Source organism: Chanos chanos, chromosome 5, assembly GCF_902362185.1.
Source record: "Chanos chanos chromosome 5, fChaCha1.1, whole genome shotgun sequence".
In the NCBI taxonomy this organism is placed as follows: domain Eukaryota; kingdom Metazoa; phylum Chordata; class Actinopteri; order Gonorynchiformes; family Chanidae; genus Chanos; species Chanos chanos.
The window spans coordinates 45,226,458-45,240,268 of NC_044499.1; the positions used below are offsets into that span (position 1 = coordinate 45,226,458).

General features: G+C 43.3%; 1 protein-coding gene across 1 annotated transcript in view; it reads left to right on the plus strand.

Annotated features, from left to right (window-relative positions):
• Positions 1–13,811, plus strand: part of plce1 (phospholipase C, epsilon 1) — a 42,222-nt gene that overhangs the window by 26,748 nt on the left and 1,663 nt on the right. The window contains exons 7-30 of the mRNA XM_030775092.1: positions 1,684–2,356; positions 2,717–2,902; positions 3,025–3,151; positions 3,313–3,481; positions 3,688–3,810; positions 4,024–4,160; positions 4,321–4,559; positions 4,923–4,984; positions 5,176–5,341; positions 5,569–5,676; positions 5,802–5,918; positions 6,069–6,227; positions 6,554–6,683; positions 7,085–7,126; positions 7,993–8,114; positions 8,230–8,347; positions 8,855–8,986; positions 9,565–9,858; positions 10,301–10,464; positions 11,186–11,447; positions 11,859–11,977; positions 12,695–12,823; positions 13,133–13,330; positions 13,547–13,708. Coding sequence (XP_030630952.1) covers positions 1,684–2,356; positions 2,717–2,902; positions 3,025–3,151; positions 3,313–3,481; positions 3,688–3,810; positions 4,024–4,160; positions 4,321–4,559; positions 4,923–4,984; positions 5,176–5,341; positions 5,569–5,676; positions 5,802–5,918; positions 6,069–6,227; positions 6,554–6,683; positions 7,085–7,126; positions 7,993–8,114; positions 8,230–8,347; positions 8,855–8,986; positions 9,565–9,858; positions 10,301–10,464; positions 11,186–11,447; positions 11,859–11,977; positions 12,695–12,823; positions 13,133–13,330; positions 13,547–13,708 — 4,138 coding nt within the window. The remainder of the gene's footprint in view (positions 1–1,683; positions 2,357–2,716; positions 2,903–3,024; positions 3,152–3,312; positions 3,482–3,687; positions 3,811–4,023; positions 4,161–4,320; positions 4,560–4,922; positions 4,985–5,175; positions 5,342–5,568; positions 5,677–5,801; positions 5,919–6,068; positions 6,228–6,553; positions 6,684–7,084; positions 7,127–7,992; positions 8,115–8,229; positions 8,348–8,854; positions 8,987–9,564; positions 9,859–10,300; positions 10,465–11,185; positions 11,448–11,858; positions 11,978–12,694; positions 12,824–13,132; positions 13,331–13,546; positions 13,709–13,811) is intronic.

Sequence of the window (13,811 nt, forward strand, 5' to 3'; positions counted from 1 at the left end):
CTCTCACTTTCCTCAAAATAATTCTCCTTTCCCGTACTTTGGATAAGTATTACTTCCGTGTATCAGAGAGGTTCAATGAGAGCTTTGGCTCCTTCATTGTTGTTTGTTTAAACATCATTAATCATGGACATGTCAAAGGTAATGCTGTCATTTGAAACAAGAACAAGAGTTCATGCTCCATTTCATGAGGTACCATCAGAACATATTCTTGATGTGACCACATCAGTGAATCGGTTTTAGCAGGTAATTTATTGTGAATCATTCTCGGCCTGTTCTGACACAGCTTTGTGGAGCTTTTTGTGGAGGTCTTTGTGTGCTCTACAGGTTATAGCAGCATTTCTTTATTGTTGTCCTCCAGTGCACAAAATACTACACACATTCACTCAACCACTTCACCTCCCTGCTCTATGCTTCTGGTAATTGCTATTGTGGACGAAGAGTTGAAAGCACATATACTGAAGAAGCGCACAGAAATTTAAAAAGTATTACTTAAAAGGATGAATTACTTGAAAGAGTAGAGCAACATGGAGTTTATTTTGTCTCAGTTTTGTAGGTTCTCAATGTGTGTGTGGTAATTACTTTTTTTTTTTTTTTGTATCTTGACAATTTGAAGTAAATTGTAAATCGTGAATATTTGAACGATGTTTATTCTTCAGGTGTGGAGACAGATTTTTAAAATTATTGACAGATTATTCTATCATGATTAAATGTATTTGTTAAACGTATTAGTGACCCAGTACATGCTGATATTATGACTGTTATGTAGTGATGAAATCTGGAGCTCGGTGGATGATCAGTGCGCTCCTGCTTCCTGAGGAGGAAGAGAACGGCCGTGTGGGTTCTGTTTGTCCTCATTTTGAACAAGTGTGTGACAGGAGGAGGGGAAGCATTCTCACTGGTTATTAATGTTGTGTCACAAGGCGCCTCTGGATAGTCTCAATGCCTGTGTTGAGTCACTGTCCCCAGTGTTTTTAATCTCGTAGGAGATGGTTTTAATCTCCGTTTTAATCTTACTGAAACAGCTCCGGTGCTGCCGGTCTATGGTCTGTGTGGCACCTCTTTGTTTGTCTTAATTTGGGTTTTTTTTTTCAGAACCGCTTCAGTTGCTGATGCGGGTCACGTGATCCGCGTTCTGTTAAATGTGTCCTAAATGTGGTATTGATAATTACACAGTTGCTCGCTGATTGTGACAGATGGTGAAGAGTGAAGTATTGCTGTTTACTTTTACAGTCTCTGAAATGCTTCTCTGCCTTTTCTCTTCTCTCCTCCCCGTCTGTCCCTCTTTCTTTAACTCACTTCTTATCAGGAGAGCGCCTGATTCAGCCCCTGTCCTGTAAGTTGCTGGCCTGCTCTGTTTGAGGAGTTTGACCTTTTGTTACTAAATTTGTCTTCATTACATTATGCTGTGCATTAATACAAGTTGCACTTAAGCACAGGTACAAATGCTTGGTGAATTGTGTTCCCTGATATGGTCAGCTGCAGAGCGGAATGCTGAGCGTTGTAGTTGAACCATTTGTTTGACCATTTTGTTTACGTTCTGGTGAAATTGAACAAGCTTGCTGTTTTCATATCTGATTTATCTTTGTCACCTGCAAGAGGCTGTGAAGAGGTGACATTTGCGTGCAGGTTTGTTGCCATTTGTGAAATCTAAGCCATCCTTTTTTTTTTCTTTTTCATACTCAGATTTTTAATGGGGGAGCTCTCGGACTCTGAGGGAGATTTGGCGGATTTGACTCCTAAGGATATAGATGTCCAGACAGCTGAGGAGACGCAAGGAGCTTTCAGTCACGGCACGGAGCTCATCCCCTGGTACGTGCTCTCCTTACAGCCCGACGTGCACCACTTTCTCCAGCAGGGCGCCACCGTAATCCACTACGACCAGGAGACCCACCTTACCGCCCGTTGCTTCCTCCGTCTGCAGCCCGATAACTGTTCCCTTACGTGGGCCAAACCTCAGAGCAGCTGCCCCCTGGTCTGGAAAGCCAAGGGCTTTGTTGGAAGCCACCCATGGCCAGAGAACCTTCCCCTGGGCCAGGCTGTTTTCAACGGGCTTACAGAAGGGCTTCTGGACCTGACCTTGGTGAAGGCTGTGTTCATGGGTCACCACGGACTGGACATTCACTCCGTCTGTTTGCAAAATAAGTTGTGTAATATGAATGTGGAGGAGAATGGCATCACACTACTCTATGGGCTCCACACTACTGATAACCGTCTTCTACACTTTGTGGCCCCCAAGCATACGGCGAACATGCTGTATGAGGGCCTACAAGAGCTGGTCAGTGCAATCAGGAAAATCAAAAAATTCCCCGACCAGAGGCTGCAGTGGCTTCGCAGGCAATACGTCAGCCTGTACCAGGTAGATGTACATTCTGCAACTCTATTGTATCGTGCACACTATTGTACGTGTATGTATTCACATAGCGTAAATGTGTTTATCATTGTGGATAAAGAGCATTTGAAATTGAAGGACGTTTGATTCAGTGTAGTTGCTTACCTCCTTGCCTTTTGAATCCTGAGTTTATGGTCTGTCGTAAGATACATAGCGATCTGGTCTCAGCTCGTAACTGGCCTGTTTTCCGTAAGCCGAGACTGCACTCTAATGTCACAAGTAATCTCTTGGAACGCTAGTTGTCACGTTGTGTGCATTATCAAGCTAATTTGTAGCCTTGCCTTGTTAAAGATCTAAGTTGATTAAAGTTATTGTCTGGTACTGCAGGAGGATGGTAAATTTGAGGGTCCGACGTTGGCCCAGGCCATTGAGCTGTTCGGGGGCAGACGTTGGAACATGGGTGCGGGTAGCACAGGGACGCTGGGTAGAAGCACGGAAAAGGCCGGTTCCCAGAGGAACAGTCCCCTGGCTATCAGCTCCACCTCCAAGAAGAAAAAGAAAATCCTCATCAGGGTTAGGAGACACGCATTCATCTCGGGTTTTTTCGAACGCACAGTAAACATTTTTATTTTTACAGCTGCTCCGTCACTGTGGCCGATTTGTATGAGTAAAAGACCTTTGCGTCTTCTGTGTAGGGAGACAGTGGGGACGGTACTGATGATGAAATGATCATGCGAAAGACAAGGAGCTGTAAGGAGAGCCTCGGAAGGAGGGAATCCGATCCTTTAGATGCTGTGGACCAGGAGGAAACCGGTGAGACAAGTGAGAATGAAAGAGTATCTTTATATTTGTTTTATTCATTTTCATTTTCATATCGGATTTCAGATGCAATCATCCTCTTTCATATTAAAATGCAATTGTCGTTACCGGCATCTGCTTTTTATTGTAAAACTATTGGTGTGATGTTTACATGTTGCCTGCAGAAGAATGTAGCCTTCCTGGATCTTCCTCCCTATCAACCAAAAATCAGTTCCCGGGAACCTCTTCTTCTACCTCCTCCTTCTCCTCATCCTCCTCTAGTATAAACACCTCCACCCCTGCTCGGCCACATTCCTCTCCCATTCCTCCAAACAGCTCCAAAACCCAGTCAGGGTAGGCCTGTCCATCTTACTTTCTGTAGAACGAGACACATGTTATTATGATTTTAATGGTCAAGTGATATGGCTAGCTTTTTTGGCCTTTAGGGTCAGATCTTATTTACTGTATTTTTTTTCCCAACGGAAATGAATGTCTTACAAAGTGGCCTGAGTAAGCGCTTTGAAAAAAGAGAACCTATGCTCTCTGCTCTGTCTCCATAGTGCGTGGAGCAGCAGGAGCTGGCATGGGCGGGGGAAGGGCTGCTTCAAGGGGTTTCAGAACCTCATGATCTCAGACAGCATCATGAGTTTCATTGAGTTTGTGGAGCTGTTTAAGTCCTTCAGGTATTCAGTTCTTCTAAATCTCTCTTGACAGTAAAGATTCCTTTAAGGGTATTGCCATTAATAACAAGTAACCGAAAGTATTTGCATGAAGTAAATATTTAGTTTTGGTTTTGGACGGTGTTTTACAATTAAACAAATATGTAACTGAGTACTATGGCTTCATAGATCACTAATTTTTCTTTTATGTTACCCTGTCTATCTGTGGCTTTGCAGCATCCGGAGTCGTAAAGATCTTAAAGAGCTGTTTGACACATACGCTGTGCCCTGTGTTCGCTCTAGTCCTGAGTCTGCTCCTCTGTACACCAACCTAAGAATTGATGATAAAGTCACTGGGCTTCAGCCCGATTTGGGTGAGCTCTATTCTCTGCTCTCTTTCGAATGTGCTTTCTTTTCGTTGCGTTTTGCGTTGTTTTCGGACAGGCGAAGCGCAGCTTGTGGAGTGCACGAGCAGACAGAGCGATGAGCTTGGAGACAGCTGGTCGAATTTTAACGATGATTTCTCGTCAACAGATCTACTGACGCGCAATGGATCTGACCTTGGTCTCTTCATCCGCACTCGGCAGCAGATGTCCGACAACCAAAAGCAGATCTCGGACGCCATTGCAGCAGCGAGCATTGTAACCAACGGTACTGGGGTGGAGAACGTTTCCCTGGGTGTGCTGGGCTTAGCCATCCCTCAGCTTAATGATTTCCTGGTTAACTGCCAGCGGGAACACCTAACTTATGATGAGATCCTCAGCATTATACAAGTGAGTTAAAGGACTACATTTCCCAGAGGATCGCATTCATGTTGCTCTCCAGAGCTTTTAGTTTAATATGGTACTTAAACTTTTACATAGAAAATTATGGATAATTGGGCAAGAACCTGGCTTTTACCTCCTAAGTATTTACAGCGCTGTTGCTAAAGGCTTGACCACGGAATGTTAGTGTTAGGATATTAGTTTTTTACACTTTGTGAGTGACCTGATGCGCTTTATGCTGCTATGATCAGTGATATCACTGCCTGATTGACAGATAGGACTGCATTCTTTCATCAGTTTGTGATCTCCAGTTATGTATATGCCGACGGAGGTCTCCAAAGTTAATTTAACGATTTCTCATGTTCCCTTCAGAAATTTGAACCGTCTGTAAGCATGCGTCAGATGGGCTGGATGTCCTTTGAAGGATTTGCGAGGTTAGTCACTCATGATGAATGAAAATCAAGACTGCAGTAAACATGTTTTGTAAACTTATAAACTCTTGACAAACAACGCATTCAATTAATAAGATGATCTTGTTGACTGGCATTGGTGCTAAAATAACTCGGCTTTATCGAGAAAGTAAAATGTGCATGACACTAAAACCCAGCATAACCTACTCTTTAAGGTTTCTGATGGACAAAGATAACTTTGCATCTAAGAATGAGGAATCTCAAGTAAACTTCGAAGATCTGCAGTACCCACTGTCTTACTATTACATTGAATCCTCACACAACACATACCTCACCGGTCACCAGCTCAAAGGAGAGTCCTCAGTGGAACTATACAGCCAGGTGAGAACAGCAAAGACCCCGAACACGCATCTGTCTCTCAGACTCTGATTCTGTAAGCTGCATACTGCTACAATGCTAAGCTGTCAGTATTGTTGCTCTCTCAACAGTCGTAATGTTGCATGCCAGGACGGTCTCTCCTGAGACTGGTTAGCCTTCCTCTGTATAAATGTTGTGAAATGAATTGCTATTTTAAATGCGACGTGGGCTTTGACGGGACTGCTCTTCAGGTGCTGCTGCAGGGCTGTAGGAGCGTGGAGTTGGATTGCTGGGATGGAGATGATGGCATGCCCATTATTTACCACGGACACACCCTGACGACCAAGATCCCATTTAAGGTCTGTTCATGCCCCGGAGCTTGAAAGGCCCCTCAAGCCCCCTTTTTTAAAAAAAAAACAAAAAACAAAAAAACGATTTTCTTCAGTTTTGCTGTTTTTATCTGACACATCTATTATTCACTCAGGATGTGGTGGAGGCTATCAACCGCACAGCATTCGTCAACTCTGAGATGCCCGTAATCCTGTCCATTGAGAACCATTGTTCTTTGCCTCAACAGCGTAAAATGGCAGAAATCTTCAAGGTATCTCCTAGCTTTGATTTGTCTCCTCCTCCTTAATGTTTTTTATTATCAGTAAAGAACCCTCTGATGTTTTGCCGACCGGTCGGATGAAAGATTTTTTTTTTTCACAGTTCTTCTCAAATGACATCATTTGCTTGTTTTGCTTTGAAGACGGTGTTTGGAGAGAAACTGGTGACTAAGTTCCTGTTTGAGAGCGATTTCTCCGATGACCCGCTGCTGCCCTCACCTCTGCAGCTCAGAGGAAAGATCCTGCTGAAGAATAAGAAACTAAAGGCTCACCAAGCCCCTGTTGACATTTTGAAACAGAAAGTGAGTGATACACAAACTTGCGCGTGCAACGGAGCAGTCTCTCAAGAGCTGCAGTGAAGAATTTGCTAAACATCGCTCACAGACTTTCTTATCGTTGTTTACAGTTCAAACAGTTTTTAGCCTATCCCTCGAGGTCACATTTATTGGAGCTCTAGGGGCCTTTTATAATTGGTAGCATGTACAAAAACTTCCTTGTCTTGTTACTGGTTTTTGGAACTTGTTACTTTTTTGCACTTTTGACTGTCTCTTCGCGCTGTTTTTTTTTTTTTCTTTTCACACTGACATGGTGTAGTGTTGCCCATTAACTCCCTGCTGTGTTCTCAAAGGCGCACCAACTAGCACACATGCAAGCTCAAGCTAACAACGGCGCTCCAGGCAGTAGTTCCCTTGGCAACAACGAAGAAGAAGAAGAGGAGGAAGATGAATATGACTATGACTACGAGTCTCTTTCCGATGGTAAATAAAGCGTCTGTAGTTTTCAAAGTACAAATGTTTAGATAGTGTTTGATTAAAATGCCATTTGCCTCAACTGATGCGGGTCTCCCTGAACTAACAGCAGCTGAATAAAAAAAACTTGCGCGATTTAAAATGTTTTTTTGAAATGTGAGGTTGCCACTGCAAAAGTCTGAATACCATTCTAACAGTACGTGTAGGTGTCTGGCTCTGTGTGAAAGCCAAAGGGGCTGGGGCAGCTCTTTTATTACACGCAGGGACTCTGTTTATTAACTTTTTCCTTTTCTCTGACCTAACTGACTACTGAATGTCATCATCTTTAATCTGAAGCATGCTGATGGTCTGTCTTATCATCATCATCATCATCATCTTCACCCCCACATTCCCCTCCTTTCTTTCCGTAGCTGATGTCCTCACAGCATCCACAGCCTCCTATGGTCAGGAAGGTAAAAATAGTGTGTATCTGTGTGTAAGCCCACGTCTCTGCTTCTGTGCTTTGTTGAACGTGTGCTGAATGCATAGAACCGTAAAAGCTTTTGTGTGTGTCCCCTCCAGCTCGAGTAATATCAGTGGTGCAGTAACGATGCTTGCGGAGGTGTTACGCGTAGTTGCTTGAAGGTGGCGTGAACTCTGGTAGCGGTGAGATGTTTTAGATTCGTGTTGTTGTAGGTAAAGGGGGGCAGCTCAGTGTAAACACGTTACCACCGCCTGCCCCATCCTCTCTCTCTCTCTCTCTCTCTCTCTCTCTCTCTCTCTCTCTCTCTCTCTCTCTCTCGGAGTATTTTGATAAATGTGGTGACCTTGCTCGTGGCGCTGTTTCATTAGAGAAAGGGAAAAAAAGGAGAGAGGGAAAAAAAGAACAAACAAAGACATCTGGTTTCTCAGGCTCTATGCGTCGTGCTGAAAGGCAAATGACAAAAACGCTCCCTTTGCCCATTCCTATCCTGAAATCTCTAGGGATGAAGCTGCAATATGTAATAGGAGACTTAATGTCTGTATCGACCCAGCTGGTTTGCTGACTCATTGATGTTTTCAGTGAATTTGATTGTACTTGTCGCTGTCGTGAAAATCAAACAATGAACTTCATTGCTTGGGAGCTCTTCTAAGAAAATGCGTTCACTTGTTCATTTTTGTTGACTTGCCATAGTCTTTGAATAATCAAAATGATCTTTGTTCACTTTGCTTGACGATCGGTTTTCAAATTCTGCCTGTTTGAAGTGCTTGTCTTGAGCCCGTGTCATCAGTGTTGGGGGGGTACCCTTAGTAATAGCTGACATGTCTTGTCATATTTTTTTTATGTTTTCCTCCACAGATAACATACTGGATGATAAACCGGAGGGAAAATCATCAAGTGATAAGCTACAGTATGAGTCCAATGATGAAATGCCAAAGAGGCTTAAAAAAGCAGACTGTACCACTCAAAGTAAAGGAAAGGTGTGTTGCTCCTCTTATGTCAGTACGTTATGCTCAAACGCTTGGACTGTACTATCTTTGGATATACCTGCAGTTGTATGTGAATCCTCTGAACTGCTCTGATGTGTGTCTCCAGATGTTTGACATGGAACTTGGGGAGGAATTTTATCTCCCCCAGAATGAAAAGGAGAACAGACAGATTGCACAGGAGCTTTCAGATCTCATCATCTACTGCCAAGCAGTCAAGTTCCCAGGTTCGAGACCCCTCCTCTTAAAACCTAGTAACTCTGCCCATACTGTTTCAGTATAATTTACATCGAAAAGACTTAACAGTGTCTGGAGAATTACATTAGATCATACACGTCTTACGTTATTAATAAACAGCCCTTAGAGACACTGGATATGTATCAAAAGTGAAAGCCTTCATATCAGTATGTTAGTATGCACTTTGTGCTAATGTAATACAGCTCAAGAGAAGCAAGACCAACTGTAAATGTAAATGAAAATCAGGTGCCTGGAACGGAATGGAATATGTGTGTCCCCAGAGAAGAGCCTGAACAAACAAGCAATATCAAGTCAGTGCAAGAGAAAACTCTGCTCTACAGCCATGACCTTATGCTCCTGGGTTTGTGTGTGTGTGTATGTATGTGTGTGTGTGTGTGTGTGTGTGTGTGTGTTTGTGTGTGTTTGTGTGTGTTTGTGTATGTGTGGTGTGTGTGTGTGTGTGTGTGTGTGTGTGTGTGTGTGTGTGTGGGAAACAGGCCTCTCCACACTCTCCCCTTCGGGGTCTGGAAGAGGAAAAGACAGAAAGACCAGGAAGTCCATATTTGGCAGCGGTCCCGGTCGCGGGAGCCCTGGGGAATCTGTGATGCTCGCCCGAACCCCAGGGAAAGGTATGCCGAGGCTGGGTCTGGGGTTTGGCCTGCGCCTGAACTGTCCACAGGGCACACAGGAAGCAGAACACCCACAGAGAGCCCACATGGGAACCACACTCTTAACTTTTCCATTCTTAAAAAGTTGCTTATGAGCATATAAAAATACCGTGTAAAAGGGCATTTTTCCAATATGTGACTTTATAAATATGCAAGGGAAATGTTGGTAATGCTAGTAAAAATCAGGTCATACGTGTATAGCGTTTATTGGGCTTCCCAGGTCAAATGTAAGGATGTCTAATGATGAAGCATACTTTTCACCACCCTCAGGGATTAATGCAGTATCTCGGAAGTAGCTTCATTAAGTATTAATGACTACACTGCTGCTGGAGTTTGAGACAATTTTAGATTTAATTTAATGTTTAATGTATCTTAAAAAAAAACCCCATGTATTTAAATATAATATTATATGGATCCATACATGAACACAAATTTTTTTGGCGTTTTGTTTTTTTAGACATATCTGGCATACATTACTTGTTTCGCTTGAAAAATAAGCTCCTTTACATTCATCTCTGTAACTTGTGAAGTTGCTGTAGGCGGTTTGGAGGGGATGCGCGTGAGTTGGGAGGAGCAGACGTCTCCTGTCCTGAGTCCCAGCACCTCCTTGAGCGCCATTATCCGCACGCCCAAGTGTTACCACATCTCCTCGGTCAACGAGAACGCCGCCAAACGCCTGTGTCGGCGCTACTCGCAGAAACTCATCCAGCACACCACCTGCCAGCTGCTCCGCACCTACCCGGCAGCCACGCGCATCGACTCGGCCAACCCTAACCCCCTCACCTTCTGGCTGCACGGCGTTCAGCTCGTCGCCCTTAACTACCAAACCGACGGTAAAACAATGCCCCCTCCCCCTCCCCCTCCCCCTGCCGCTTCAGTGTAGTCTAAGAATCAGTCAGAGGAACAATTCGAAACGTTTTATCACCAAAGAGGTGCATAGTCAACAGTTGAAACTGACGATGTAGATCTTTAAAAAAATCTTGGAGGTTTATGCTTATTCTGCTGTAGGTTAAGTATCGAGGATATATAGTTGAGTTGGATAAAATAATGCCAAAGAAGACATACCCCTTATTTTTAGTTTTAGAACTAATTTTTTTTAATTAACGACTATAATACATCGAGTTGCTTCCCATCATCACACTTTACTTTATCTCAATGTCCAAAACATGCTTTTTCTTGTTTTTTTTTTTCCCTAATACTGATACAGTAATTAGAGGGCCTAGAAATTGGTTCTTGAGATTTGTTAGCGAGTTCATTTGTTCTGTCCCTCCACAGACCTTCCCATGCAGCTGAATTCGGCTCTGTTTGAGGCTAACGGGCACTGTGGATATGTTCTGAAGCCCCCCGTGCTCTGGGACCGCAGTTGCCCCATGTACCAGCAGTTCTGCCCTCTGGAGCGAGACGTGGAGCATATGAGTCCCACGCTGTACTCACTCACCGTAAGAGCCATCACACACGTTACTCCATACAGCCTGGTCCACGTCACCAAGCTTTTATATGAATGACCACTGTTTGAAACTGATGTCTGTTCATTGATTGAGATGATAATGCTTAATCTCACCATGGGGTTATTACTTGCTGGCTTGCTAGTGTGTAGTAGTAGGAGTAAAAGAATTATGAGGCAAAATAAGGACTAAGGCAGAGAATTAAACAAGTTTCAGCCTGGGATCTACACTTAGAACTAGGTATCTACTGGATCTTTTGAAGTGTACATGCTAAAGTTACAGAAATGTGAGGGGAGCCACGCAAGACAGTCATTTAAACAGAAGAAGCTTTAGCTTATAGTAACGTTAAACAGAGACAACAAGGCCATCAGTGGTAGCCATAGTTTAAAATTCAGTGTATATTTTCATAAAGATTTGTTTAGTTTGCTCTTAAGCTAATGGCATTGCCATGACTAGAGGCCACTGACATGTAGTTTTTCATTGTGTCGTGTGTTACAAAAGGGAAGATGGGTCCGTGTCGCAGTTTCTCAGCTGATGAACTACTCTCCTGAAAGCCGGGGGAGACAGTCCTATAGCTCTGCTTAACATTTAGTCAGTGTGCATAGCTCGCTCGTTCAGACAGCCGCAGATTCCAGCGTATGTTTTGAATGTGCAGATGCAGGTTTACATTGCTAGGGACGTCTCTGACAATTCTGGGCTGGCTTTTGTCAAACAGATTGTGTCAGGACAGAACGTGTGTCCAGGAAACACTAGCGGCAGCCCCTGCGTGGAAGTGGAAGTTCTGGGACTGCCAGTAGACAACTGTCACTTCCGTACCAAGCCCATCCACCGGAACACACTCAATCCCATGTGGAACGAACACTTCTTACTGCCAGTGCACTTTGAGGACATGGCATTTCTGAGGATTGCTGTGGTGGAGAACAACAGCTCCCAGGTCACGGCCCACCGCATCCTGCCCCTAAGAGCCTTGAAGCCTGGTAAGAAGTGCATGCACGGAGAAAAATTTGCTTGTGTTGTTCGCCTAATTTTTTAATGAAGAATTTTTTTTTTTTTATAATTATAATGAAGATTGCTATCGTTATCACTAATAGTAGTATTAACAGTGATAGTTAGTCAAATGTAATATTTGGAATGTAATTGAAGTGTTCCAAAAGATTTTTTTTTACCCCATATTTGGATAAATGACTTGTATATTCCAGATGTTTCTAAATACAGGTATTGGAAGGAGGCAATTTATTTTATAGAAATTTATAACATGGACATTTATAGGTTTTTGAAATTACTTCAGTTCCCAGGTTGTCTTCACAGACGTAGGTCACCAATTTGGTCTACTTTAAATTTAATTTAATCTAATATATACATATGTATTTTTTATTTTTTAATCTTAGGGTACAGGCACTTGCAGCTGAGGAACCAGCACAACGAGCCTCTGGAGGTTTGCAGTCTGTTCATCTTTAGCCGCAGGACTGAGGAAAGCTCTAATGGAGCTGCTCTGCCTGCTGCTATGGTGAGATATCTCTCCCACCCTCTAACCCCCACCCAGCGCAAATCATTATTCAGCGCTTTATACATGCCAGGAACCTTATCGCTCATCAGTAAACAACGTTTCTATTTTCAAAAAAATTGGGTCACTCTTTTATATTTCAAGAAGACTTTTAATCTGGATTAGCCTTGTGCAGGAACGTGTTTAATGTAAGGCCTGGTTTTGTTGTCTTGTTTATGCGTCAGTGAAGTATAATTTTCTTTGCCGAGAGAGAAATCGTGCGGTATGAAGCGGGAAGGGAAGTAAGCAGTAAGATGAAGAAAACACGAGATGTATTTCTGGTGTTGTTAGAACTTAGGAATGCAGGGTTTCCCCCCCCCCCCCCCCCCAAAAAAAAAAACCCCATTACCCTGGTATAATTCTTAGCGTAAACAGGAAGTCAACTAGGATTTACACAGTTAGCCATGTGGTGTCACAGTGTGTATTTGTGCCTGCTATATCATCCAAATCTCATCCTGAAGTTGCCACTTAAACGCTTGGGTGTCATGCACTTCTGTTGAGAAAACAACAGATGGAACAAGTTAGGGATAATGTACAGCAAACCCATCGATCGGAATTAAATATTTCAGCAAAGCCACAGAATAATATGGCTTTAATATTCCACACATGTTTGTAATGAAGTCTTTGCGGCTTAAACGGGGTTAATTTACCTCTACGTTACGGGCGTGCCTTTTCTTTTAGCTGTTCAGTTCGGACGAGAGACGGGCGGCTCAGGAGCATAAAGTGACTGTGCATGGGGTCCCAGGCCCTGAACCCTTCACTGTAGTGTGTGTCACAGAACAGACCACAGCCAAGCAGCTGCTGGACATGGTGAGTCCTGGCTCCTACAGGTTTGAACTGGTTTAGATATATCTGGATTATGCTCAGTTAGAGCTCTGAGCCTCTCTCAGTGATATGGCAGGAGGTAGGAGACAGGCTTTGAAAAACAGGAAGAGCCAAATGGTTTAAGCTCTCCGTGTAATGACAGAATGATGGAATAAAAGGTATGTTCCATGCAGTTACTTTTACTTTGTAACTGGAGTTTATTTTGTCACTCTCTTAATTTTCTCTTTAAACTGACAGGTCAAGATCATCAGCCATTAATTATACTCATCAGATTTGTTATTTATTATTCAACAGTTACTTTCCTCCACTGCATCGTCGACTGACTACTTTCTGACTGAGGAGAAAGTGCCTCTATCAAAAGATAAGAGCGACAACAAAAGAGTGTGTCAACAGCGCCCCCTAGCGCCTGAAGAGGAGGTCCTCAAAGTTCTCCATAGCTGGCAGCCAGAGGAGGGCTATGTAGGCAGAATATGTCTAAGAACTAAAGAGGAGGTACTGGAAACTTTACTAGTTTTACTAGTGTGCATTAGTCGCTCTTCTAAAGTCTTCAACATTAAGCTGGAGAACATTTTAGCGATATTGGCTGTCACTGTTTTTTATGCTTTCAGGCTTTTTATTTGTACAGTGCCCCATCTAGTGGCCTGTAAATGAAGTGTATGTGTCTAACTGAAAAAGTCCTCATCATAATAGAATTTGTGTTTTTGACAGAAATTGAATGAGAAGAACACAGTGATGGAGGGAGTGGAGGAGGTGACCACTACGACAGAGGAGGATACGTTTTTTGTGCAGGTCCACGACGTTTCTCCAGAGCAACCGCACACGGTCATCAAAGCTCCACGCTATAGCACTGCTCAAGACATCATTCAACAGGTCAGCAACACAACTTAACCTTTACCATATAGGAGCTTGTCTTATCTAGCTGATGTATATATAAAAGGAGACTGTGATTGAACCTTTGCTGTGAAAGTGTGAC